Raw genomic sequence first — 12,911 nt, forward strand, 5'->3', positions numbered from 1 at the left:
GACTATATAAATATATAATATTGTAGACAATGCCCAATAAATATGTATCGCCCAGAGCTGGCACATAACCAGTGAAGAACCAGAGGAGAAAATCAAAGCTAAAGTATACCTAAATGATACATAATGATGTGAACAGAGCTAATATTAATACATGTGACAAATGAACGGTTGTTTCAAACGACATGAGCGGGGTTCGGTCAGAAAGTAACGCCCACGTATTGATATGCGCTAGCGATATCGCTTTCAACACCAAGTATGATTAACTTAACGCATAATAATGCTTTATTGTAGAAATACATTTTATCTTTTATTTATTTATGATTATTTATGTCCTGATCAAAGATAAACCTGGTTGTTTATGTGTTGCTAGACGGAAGTGAAGAAGGAGAAGTGAGGAAACGGAGCAGAGCCCCGGTCCTGGACGGACCGTACGATCCTCCAGATCAACAACTGGACGAAAGGAAAGGTCCTACAAAACCTTCGGTGCCTCCTGGTTTCTTATCGCCATCCGTCCAGCAGTATCTAGAGCTGGGCAAATCTATACCAGGTAATATTCATGCGCGTTTATCGTACTTCCGTTTTATCTTAATTGATTCAAAATTGTTATTCTTAAGAAGGAGATGTGTAAAACCGTGCCTTATTCTGAAAGGGCTGGTGACACAGTAGCTGACCGGTTAGAGGTGCGAGGTGCTGCGATATTGGGTTCGATTCCTGGTTTCATTTATTTAGTTACAATCAACGCATTTTGCGTTATATGCAACAATGATAACAATAAATAACATTCACACATGTCAGAGTGGAGAAGTTACCCGGCGGTAACACTCCAATTCTCACTTCATCAGAGAGGAGATCGGCGAGGTCACTGTCTTTTAAGACGTCTGGAAATGTTCTGGAAGATAGATGTTGTAAAAGTGGATTGTGATGTGATTGAATGTTAAGATGGAATTTTCTGTATCGTGTTTTCAGCAACTTGTGTGACGAAAGGAATGTTCAAGTCTGTGTGAATGGTTTGATTGGTGACGTAGAAAGGAGCGTTTACTATAGAGCGAAGAATTTTAGACTGCAAGGACTGGATCCTTTGCAGATTTGAGCGTTTGGTTGAACCCCACAGTTCGATGCCATAAGCACAGACTGGCCTTAATATACTTATATACTAAATAAGTCTTTTCAGTTGTTGGAAGCGTATGTTGAGTTCTGTTCTCTTAAGTCGAGTATGAGTGTTCCATGTAAGTCTTCTGTCAAGGTAAAGCGGACTACGTTGACTACTGGTAAAGGAATAAGAGAGTGATGCGTCGAAGAGTGAAAGTAATGTTTTGAGATTTTGTTTCGATTCCTGGTTTTAAAATTTATATTTTATAGACAACATTTAGGGTACCAGTCGAAGAAGTCATTTCGAGAAAAATCTGAGATTTTTCCCGTACAGTAAAACGTGATTTTTTTACTTTATTTTGTATCATTTAAAGTTGTAATCTATCAACATATTTATTACGCTTGGTATTGTAAACAATATACTGAAATAGTACTTTGAAAGGAAGCCATCAAATCCTTTAAAGCATTTCTTCAAAGCCAACTTCTAGAATAGTGTGAAAATGATAGATTTGCCTTTGTAAAAGATTAGGTACCAACACAATCTAAAGAACACTTTAAAATTAACAACCTAGAAAGAGAAAGGTACACCAGTTACTTACGTATCAAGCAATATTAACAAAATTAAACAACGCTGGCCTTGTGTATGACAGATATATTTTATTATTTTAAACACGCAACATTGTAATGAAGCAAAATTTGTAAAGGGGTTTTAAAGTTTCAAGTGTACAAATTGAGAAGCACAAATTTTTAGAGGTTACTGGCGATCGCAGCCGAACAGTGTTCTCTCGTTAAAATTACTACCCACCATTGGGATCTAGAAAGAGGAAGTGAAAGGGTTACCCGAATAGATGAATGGCACGGAACCATGGATGAAACCCATTTGATTTTGTTGTCAAAGGTACGTTCTGGACTTCCTGTCAGCCATTTTTTTTTTTTTTATCAAAAATTTGCTGGAAAAACCTTGCTGACTTAGCATTTTTAGAAGAATTGAGTACGTTATCTTTTTAAATAGTTGCAGATGTGCTTCGAAGACTAGAAAACACTCTAGAACCTTGGTAAAGTTTTGAATGAGTGAGAATAAACAATTCTGTGCCTCAAAATTCTGGTTTATGCTGCGCGAACTCTTCCCGAAGATAACCCTGAAGAAATTTGATAATCATACGGTTGGCTAAAAATAAAAAGAACAGATGCTAAGTTTACAAATAAAAGATAATTTCCAACTGTACCAGCAAGATACTGGCAACATTCTAAAAAAGGATGCCACCAGCAGGGAGATGCGTAATGAGTATTGCAATAAAATAGTTACCAAGAAATAGTGTGACACTTAAACTACGATTATCCCACCACACGCCAGCCGTATATTATAAACACATTCTCCAAATTGAGTAATATCAGCCAATCAGAGACTGGCAAAGCACAGAAGGAGAGAGAGAGAGAGAGAGAGATTTTATGTAGTTTAGAAGAAGTTGTTTGATCAGATGTGTTGCAATGGAGACTACGAGTAAAGTAACCTGCACAGTAAACTCCTCCGACTAAGTTCTTTGGCCTTCCATGTCGTCTAGATAAGAAACTAAATATTTTTTAATAAAAACCTTAATAATTTGAAGTTTTAGTTTATTACATTCACTAAGTAATAGATGGTATCGTTTGCATGCAGATTTTCGCATTTTAAGTTTTTATGAAAACAAAAAAATACTTTTTGAGGTGCCCAGAGTCGTTGTATTATAGCAACTAATATATATTTACACTCTCCTTAACAAAAACTCTCAGTTTCAGAGGTTATGTATGAATGTTGATTAAACGACACAAAATCAGCAACTAACTAACATTTCATTAATACTTCAGTTCGTAATTTCAGCTGTTTAGAAACGTTCGTAAAAGCATGTGTTTAACTGATATTTTATCACAATTGATATCATTTAAGTAATTTTCATTAATTTTGTATAGAATTTATAAGATGTCACGTCACAGACAATTTTGCTGTTTAGTAAAGTGTAACAACAATTTAACTTGATTGTAATAGGAATTATTAAACTAAACGCGCACTTATTTTTAAAAAGAAAATAACAAAAAAATAATAATTATGACATTATTAAAAAATAAAAAAATGCACATGCCAGTTTAAATTATCGACAAGTCATGTGAGTGTGCTCATAAGGATTTTCTAAAATAGTTCCATTAGAATGCATTGTGCAATTCAAAGTAACCACCATTCGGTAAAAATACAAGTTGACAAGAAAATCTATTAATAAAAAAAGTCGTGGGAGTGTGCGTATTAAAAGTTATACATTAAATTGGAAATTAAGTTAATAATCAAGGTTAATTGAACCGAAAGTAGCCGACAATAACCGATCGCATTCGGCTTGTTAAAGAGAAAAAGAGAGAAAAGTTTAATCAAAAAAGCACGGCTAAGGCAGGTTGGGTTAGAGATCCAGTGATTCTTAGAAATCTCTTCTTTTTCCAACTAATTTTGCCCTGTCTAACCCATCGGTCTTTAATGGCATAGGTTTGGACTACTCTGCAGTTAGTTTATCCATTATATCTCGGGAATGGAATGTCCTAGAGACTTCAAATTTGATATTTCATTCAGTGGCCACCAGCGGAAGTGACAATAAATTTTTGATCAAAATAGCTCCACCGGAAGTACCACTTTACTGAGTAGATTTTGCACTTTTTTAAGGTTTTCACAAAAACCACTTCTTGAATTTCCTTCAAACTTGGTATAATTATAGCTCACAAATAGTTCTATAACTTTTATTTGAAACATTTCTCTGTAATACTTCGAATAAGGGCACTTTTGGGGGAGGGGGTGGTGGTTTAGTCCGGTAGAATGCCAGTTCGCTGTGTTTTATAGACTTATTTCCTATTAATCATTAATTAGGATTAAATTTAACAAAAATTTCAATCGGAAATACCATTTTAAAGAAAAATTTTAGTTTTCTAGAATTCAAGAAACCTAAATATGTACTTGTTAATAATAATAATAATAATAATAATAATAATAATAATAATACAGATTCTTTCTTATCCTGTTTTAAGATACTGTTCTAATAATGGTTGAAATAGTAAATTATTTTGCAATACAAATTTATTAAAATACACAAACTTCATGTCAAATAAGACCTTGATAAATAAATAAGATATGATATTATCAATAATAATAATAACAACTCGTGACGAAAAATAAAGATCTTGTTCGATTAGAAAATTCGTTCGATCTGACAAATATTAAATAATAGAGCAAATTAACGTTTTGCAATAAATTATTGTTGCTAATAACGAGGTAAAGATTCCAATTCCTATGGTTTGCACATTTTACTATTTGAGCTCTCATCAATAATATATCAGGGTCTAATTCAAATTTAATAACATATAATAATTCAAAAAAATTGTCGTGTATTTCATGAACGAATTCGCCTAAGAATCGTGCGTAGTCAAAGAAGTTTATAGTACTTGGTTAAACACTAACATGGCGCTAATGAGCTTAGAAGTCGATGCGCCGACAAAATAAAAGAAAGAAAAACAAAAGCAAATGCAATTCATTAACCTTAAATGACATTTAAAGAAGCATAGAACCACCCAGAAATGTCAAAAGAAGCAATTTTCTGGGAAGATATTTCAAATGAAAGTTGTAGATGGTAGGGTGCCACGATAGTCGAGCGGTTAAAGGCGAGGTCCTCCAAAGCTAAAGGTGTATTGCGGTACTGGGTTCGATTCCCGGTCTAGTCCTTAAGATTTTATTTAATGATTAATAAAAACAATTAACAGTAAGAATTAGTAATTATCCACCACCGTCCGATCTGTAGTTGGACATTTAAGCCCACCTGAAAAATACGCTAATTACTTAACTTTAATTAGTCACGGAGCAATATTATTTCGCAATTAAGGTAAATATACTTGGAAACGGTGGAAACCATGACAACAGGAACTTGATAGTAAATATGTTTGTTAGTTGTGCATAATAATTGGATCAAGGGCTCCACATTTCTACCAATCACGGCTCAAGCGCCTTCCTTTCTCTTCAATTGTGCAATGTGATAGGTTATTTTATTTTCTCAATGGCAATTGTCACAATATTTGTAAAAATATTTACTTTCCTCTGTTCTAAATAACGAGAAATTACTCTCACTAAATTAATCTCAGAAGTAAGTAGATTATCTAATGATTTATAGTATCTTCTTTAAATGTTCAGTGCCACATCATTCTTAACATACGACTTCGTAAGATGCGGTTGAAGACTGAATTGATAAGGTTGAATTTTTAACACGAACAATTAAGCCTTATGAGCTTAATTGCCCCCCAAAAAAATCAATTTGAGTGCCATCATTACCGTAACACGGCTGCTGCTCCGTACTCTACGAAATGTAAATCAAATTTACAAGAACACTTTGTAACTAAAACTCGTCTTACAGAGGGAAAACTTTGAATAGAACTGAAGATTTACTCGGGTTTGACTGTCATTAGACTCGGAAATTAATGAAAGAAAGCAAATCAGTAGAATTTTTATGGTTATGGAGAAGAAGTCCATGGATAAACAATATGCTACTCCAGGATATTGAAGCGAAGAGGGTATTGACATTGGAAATGGAACAGAAGGAATGAAATTGTGCAATCAATTTCCTCTATGTCGCTGCTAGAATATGGTAAGCAGACACAACTTGCTTATACGAGGATTAGATAGACCAGAAAGCAATACCGAGTTAAGAAAGAGTATACGACTAGAACTGTAGTAAGACCGTACCTCCTTACCGATCACGAAACTTGTTCTGATAAGTTTCTCCAGTCACGAAATCTTTTTCAAAACTTGTTCTACCGATTCAATCCTATCAGATCATTTACAAAGAGATAGAAAAACATTGCAACTATTCGTAAAAAAAGAAAGTTTACTTTGGCTCAAAAATAAAAAATAAAAAACTTTCAAAAAACGCAGGCCACAAAATGATTACGTTCACGTCACAAAACTTCTGCCAGATTTTGGTACTGTATTCATATGCGATTTGTTAAACGATGGTGGTCATACTGAAGATACTTTGGACACTACAACCGTATCCTAAATGAAATCTTTCTTGTCTTTCGTCTTTATACAGGCGCCACGGTAACCGAGCGGTTAGAGGGCGAGTTCTGTAAAGCTAATATGTATTTTGGTACTGGGTTCGAGTCCCGATCTAGACCTTGGATTTTATTTAATGGTTAATAAAAGTAATTTACAGTAAAGTATGTTTGCTAATCGCCTCTGTTCGTGACATCTAATTTGGTAGTTGGACGTAAAAGCCTGACTGAAAAAATAGGCATTACTGTACTTTTTAGTCCTGTAAAAAAAAGAGACATCTCGTCATATCTGTACATAATCGCACTGCGGACCAGAATAATTCAAAATTTCGGAAAATTATAGTTTGTTTAATAAAATTTTCATTATTTAGTCGAACGAACAAACGAAAAATCTTTTCTTTTATTTTCAAAATTTCCGCAAGTTCCATCAGTTGAAATATTTAATCGAACTAATGGAAATAAGTATATAAGGACTACAAAGAAGAATATGGACAAAAAAATTATATACTGTGATAATAAAATTAGTCTAAAATTAAGTTAAACAAAATGTTATCCACACAGTGAATGTTGGATAAAGGTTCCCGGTTTGTGATGATCATTTGGATGGAAGGCGTACCCAATTTGCGGGCAGGTAGATTGTTCATGCAAAAAGACATGGTTCATGCCATTGGAAGCAACCTTGGAATAGCAGTAATAACTTGATAATGTATAAAAGAATTCTGGACCAAAAAAGAAGACATGGTTAATGCACTGAAACGAGGCACAGTGCATGTTCTTGAAATGAGAGGTTTGTTCCCCAATTTTGTGTTCATTTTATCCAAAATAAATAAATAGTTGATATAAAAACTAACTGGTGCGCTACCTTGGGCTGTACATAGACAAACGACTCACGTGGAACCCTCACACTAGACTTAAAAGACAAGCAATGATGAAACGTGCGAAACTGCTTTACAGACTTCTTGGACGACCCTCCAAATTACCCATTGAACTCAAACGCTTAATATACAACACTATCCTCAAACCTATGTGGACTTACGGACTAGAGCTGTGGGGTTCAGCCAAACCTACAAACATACGGACTGTGCAGAACATTTCAGTCAAAACTCCTCCGACAGATAGCTGACGCTCCTTTCTACGGTGACTAACCTCACTCTTCACAACGGCCTCAACATTCCCTTCATATACCAACTCGCCAAGACTAAATACCAAAAATTCCATACTACTCTCTCGACTAGCTCTAATCCTCTTGTACTGACATCCCTCCTCTGACATCCCTAATACTCCTCGCCGACTGAATCGCCAGTGGCCCCGCGACTTCCTTACAGTCTGAAGAACTAAATCTCTCCTCTCTCCTCCTCGTATTCTCCTCCTCACATTCTGCTCCTCGTATTCTCCTCCTCACATTCTGCTCCTCGTATTCTCCTCCTCACTTTCTCCTCTCTCCTATAGAGAGTGCTACCGCTGGGTAGCTTCTCTCCTCCTGCTCTTCCCACTCCAGCTCACCTCATTCACTTCCTATTTACTTATTGTATATATTTATAGATTGTAAATTACAAAATAAATTAAAAAAAAAAAAGAAGATAAAAACCATAGTAAAAAACCATTTACAACAGATATTTGCTCAGTACAAGGTAAGAAAACTGTAATTTACGAATGCATTAATTACAAGTATAATTACAACTAAATAGATGTTTAATACTAAACACTATATAAAAGTTATAAAAGAAATGCCGGAAAAGAAATCTATATAAACGATTTTAATTTCATTTATTAACAAGATTACTATTATTTATTTAATTAGAATAAACACTTGGCTAATTATTGCAAGAGATGCCATTAAAAATAAAGGCAATTAAAACGGTCAATTTGATTTCTTTAACATAATTTTATGCATTCCTGTCACAATGTTACCATCTGTGTTACGATAAAAATGTTAAATCGTAAAGTTACTCGATTGCTGATATTTCCTATTCACATGATGATAACCCGATTCGTACGATAAATCGTTCACAGAAAGTCGCTGGCTGTTTTATCCTAAGAATACTTAACCTCTAAAAAAAAGAAAGGTTATCGGTCGGTTAAGCAAACAAAGATCTTGTTACTTCTCTAGCTCTAACTAGTAATCGTGAAGATTTTCAAATTTGGATTATCACAGAAAATATTCGCCAAAAAATTGTTTTTTTCAGCGCGGGTTGAGTGTATGAATTCAGTTTGGATAGTTATCAGTAGAACCTGAACCTTTTTTAAGGGCAACTTTTCAATGAACAGGTGGTATAAGAAGTAACAGGAGTGGTGGAGGAAAGCCTAGGACAAGAAGAAGGCTAAATGGGCCAAACTGACTGCGACATTACTCCAGCAAGGCTGGGTTGGCCAGTAGGATGATTACAGGCCATTGTACATACAAAAACACCATATAACCCAAGGATCTGACAGAAGATAGTTTGGTGCCAGGTTTCGGCTATTTAGGGAAGAAAAATTTCATTCCTTCATAGCTCTTACAGGACACTCACATCTAGTCTAGTTACGCATACAGAATAATGGGGGGCCATAAATAGTGAGGGACCACATCAGGCTCATTAAGCGGTGGGTGTTGGTCTAGTGCAGGGGTCAGCAACCTATCTAAAGTAGAGAGCCATTTTTCCTTAAAGAATTTTAATAAATTTTACCAAGAGCCGTAAGGATGATAGATGTAAACAACTCTGTAGATCATTTGTATTCACAAATTATTATTTTATGATATTCAATAACGTTTAATTGTTTTATATATTTATTTTCACATATCGCAAAGTAAATAAACAAATAAATAATAACTTAACGAATGAAAAGGTGGCAGTCTTACAATGTAAATCAAGTACTTTATTTTGATATTGTATAATTCCATTCAATTTCGAACCTAACACATTTATTATTATTTTTGAAAAAATACCTTTAATAAATGGAATTTTCATTCGTTTCAATAAAATTGAAATATACAATATATTTTAGACACGCTGAAGAGCCACACAATTTGGATAAAAGAAGGGCGGGTTGCCGACCCCTGGTCTTAAGAGCGTGGTGGCTTCATGTGTAGGAGGTCCCCAGTTCGAATCCCGCGTATGGCTACTTTTATTTGTTAGGAAAAATTGTTTATAATAAAGTTTGAGTTACCGCCCCCGTCCACAGCACCTAATTGGTAGTTGGACGTTAAGCCCCTCCTGAAAAAATAGGCGATTACTTTACAGACCAATTCTGGCCAAACCTAGTGGAATCTAATCTATTAAAAAGTAGATTGGTCAAAATTTCATGACATTTAATCTCTGTATTGATCACTTATTAAAGAAAGATAATAAAAACACATTAAATAGAGCTCTAAAACGTTGTACTCAAGTTGCAATTATCATTCAAACTCTAAGGAGTTCTTGAACACAACTTACGCGGATACTATGTAACCGATTTTAACGTGGGTGGGGCCGCTTCTTAACATAATATGCGGAATTTCATGGGATTTAGACGCTGCCTATTGAATAGTTTGGGGAAATAAAATGAAAAGCCTTCCTGGAATACAGGAAGCGTTCTTGTTCTATATTTATGGTAACCAGAGAAGTGGTTACACCTTGACAGGTGTGCAAAAGAGAGTGTAACCTCCAAGAAGGTTTTTTTTTGTTCTTTTTCTTTTTTATTTTTTTAAATCAAATGAATAGTATTTCCGGTTGGAATCAAACCACCTATTCAGCAAAATACAGTAGCTTGATGTAACCGAAAGCGAAACGTTTAATTAGCTAGGTGTGACTATTAATTAGCAGACAAAGGTTTTAGAAATAGAATCCTACTTAAACTCTGACCTCTAATTACCTGCAATACGATCTATTTGCACCGTCAGATATCTTCAGGGCTGCGTAATTTTTATAAAATCAGGTACTCCAATGAATGTTTGAACTCGTGAACAATTTCAGTTGAGAAAACTGAACTTCTTCCAAGGATTTTGAGCGCCCCAGTGAGCATCCCAGCCTAAATACTCGAAATAATATTGTTTCCCATCTCAATGTCAACTTAATTTACATGGGCAGATAGCTAATACGTGCAAGATTAGGGATTAGCCACAAGCTAATCTAGCACAGCTCACATAATCTAGAAAAAGTTGAGCAATTTTTTTCACAGTTTCCCTAGAAAGGTGTTATCTGGTTTGTAAAAGGATAAACCCCCCTCATACGAGGTGTGGCTATTAAATAACATTTTATTATAAATTTATACATATTTAGTTATTATCACCTTCAATATACACCCCTCCCCTATCCCTACAACGCTCCATGCGAATTTACCTTTGTTCCAAACAGTGCCTTTTTCTGTGAGCTCCTGCATGACGCGTGCCGCTTTTTCTTTCGCAGCTTCAACCGACTGAAATCGTGTTCCTTTTAATGCAGATTTGACTTTGGGGAACAGATAAAAGTCACATGGGGCTAGTTCAGGCGAATGAGGCCTAAAACTGGGATGTTGTACTTAGCTAGAAACGTCTTGACAGATAATACAGTAAGAGCCGGCGCGTTGTCTTGATGGAGAACCAATGACTTGTTCTTCCAACAAATCGGGTCGTTTTTTCCTTATTCTTTCACGGAATTGAGCAAGCACCTCACGGTAGTAATGTTGATTAATTATAATCGAATTTTCAACCGTTTTGGACGTGAAAGGGCGACCCGGGCGGTCATCATCTCCGACGTCTTCTCGGCCATCTTGGAAACGCTTAAACCACTCAAAACTTGCTCACATGATTAACATTCATCACCATAAACTTCTTTTAATAAAAGATAAGTTTCAGGAGCGGTTTTACCAAGTTTCATGTGAAATTTCAAGACAATTCATTGCTCTACTACATGTGTAGTATCATGTTTTCGGCAAAACGAAACTAACACCTCTTTCACACACGACGGTTCCGGTCAGACAGATTTCTCTACAAACACGTGAGACGCTGCAATCGAATGAGAAGGCTTTACGCTGCACAAGCTGTCGGTCGTTAGGATTTGGCGCATGCATAGTTCTTCTGTAGCAGCATCAGTCTCGTTATTTAATAGCCACACCTCGTATCTTCTTAATTTTAAGGTGCCATCTTTAAAATATCTGGGTAGATGTTGCGTGCAGATGGATTATTGAAGATCAGGAAAGGTGATTCCTTAAATTAATTTTACTAAATTTTAAAAATTTTGTTATTTAATTTTAAGCAGAGGAAGGAACTAACTAGAGACAACGAAGAGACAATCAAAAATACTGCATTTCACATCATGCAGAAATAAGGCAATAACATCACTAAGTTATTGAAATTTACTCGGAAGTAATGGCTCCAAATTTATCCGCCTCTAAACCTGTTTCCGGTAACCTATAACCTTCCTTTCGTTAGAAGGAAACCTGATGCTCCTTTCAGGAGACGGGTAGATTGATCCAATAGTATTGAAGCTTATCTCTTGATCCTAAAATTTAATTTAAATAAACCCCAGAGGAATTTATAATTTATATAAAATTAGGGAACAACTGGTCGTGCACATTATTAGTTATTGCCTAAAAGAAATATACTCAACTATCTGTGAAAGTTTTGAACAATAAAATACGAGTCAATATTTGTTTAGTGAAGAACAAATAGTTAATAAATTATTCATGAAATACGTATTACAAAGATAATAAGCTAACATTTATGTATTTATAACCAAAAAAAATTATAATCATTGAATATTTTTTGAGTAAGGATCCGGTCGGAGTGTCGACACAAAGAGCTAATGCTGGCAATGTGAAATGTCAGAATGATAAATCATTAATAGTTTACTACAGTAACCAGGATACGAAGGTGGTAAAGTTCCTGATTGATGATTTAACCTTAAGAAGGTGTCCTTTCATCGTTGAGGAGAGCGCCTCCCAATTTTTATTGGACAACCCTAAACATTAGGAATTTTTTTATAGTCACTACCTTACAAAAATCAAATAAATCTGAAATTTGGTCATGAATTTGAGGGATCGATAATTATAAATGGGTAGAGTAACTGTAGACTGCTAGATATAGTATATTTTGTATCAGCTACGTATCTAAGTGCGAGTATTAATTAACAATAAAAATAAATGGTAAATGTTAACGGCTATGAGTTCTACGTTTCATACAAATTAAAAATGTCGATTACTTTTATTTTTCCAGCATTCGGAGGAAGATTGAGGCTGTTTGGAGAATAATTTATGCTTCTAAATAGTATCAATTTTTAGAAAATTTATCTGTCTTTCTAACCGTGTCATCAGAATCGAATTCGGACTAAACCTTTCTGAGTAATAACATTTTGATTGCAAAAAAGTAATGTTTTTTTTTAAAAAATTAAAAGTGACGTCACTCAAGAACAGTGGAAAATATGAAGTTGGCCAGTACGTCTTTGAACTCCACTTTAGATGTACTACACACAGTAGGCCTAAGGACAATTCTTACTGGTTCACCCTGTACGAAACTTATTCCTTAATTTATCAAATAATGCACTTTACGCAGCTTGGGCAGCATGTTGCCTGGCTCGTAAGCCAGGTTAGCCTGGAGGTTATCAACTGCTCTCTGTATCTGAGGAGGCACTTTTGAAGGCACAGTACATGTTGCACAAGCTGTGTTAACTGCATTATTCGATAAATTAAGAAATAAGTTTGATCCTTTACATGAAAGATATTGATCACTTAAATATGTGGCAGGAGGTTTCCAATTTTTTTGGTAATTAAACGCAATTTTCCCAAAATTACCAAATAATTATTAAACCTTCTTGTTTGTGACAGATATTAAATTAATT

General features: G+C 35.0%; 2 protein-coding genes across 2 annotated transcripts in view; one reads left to right on the forward strand and one right to left on the reverse strand.

The window, feature by feature from the left end:
* qin (tudor domain-containing protein qin) overlaps positions 1-12,911 on the reverse strand; it is a 224,230-nt gene that overhangs the window by 65,497 nt on the left and 145,822 nt on the right. The gene's annotated exons all lie outside the window — the stretch shown is intronic.
* Positions 1-12,911, forward strand: part of LOC141457998 (uncharacterized) — a 50,470-nt gene that overhangs the window by 28,977 nt on the left and 8,582 nt on the right. The window contains exon 2 of the mRNA XM_074135454.1: positions 371-547. Within this exon, the coding sequence (XP_073991555.1) occupies positions 371-547 (177 nt within the window). The remainder of the gene's footprint in view (positions 1-370; positions 548-12,911) is intronic.

This window comes from Rhodnius prolixus, unplaced genomic scaffold (genome assembly GCF_049639745.1).
Source record: "Rhodnius prolixus isolate KJV_2025 unplaced genomic scaffold, Rpr scaffold_5, whole genome shotgun sequence".
Taxonomy (NCBI): Eukaryota; Metazoa; Arthropoda; class Insecta; order Hemiptera; family Reduviidae; genus Rhodnius; species Rhodnius prolixus.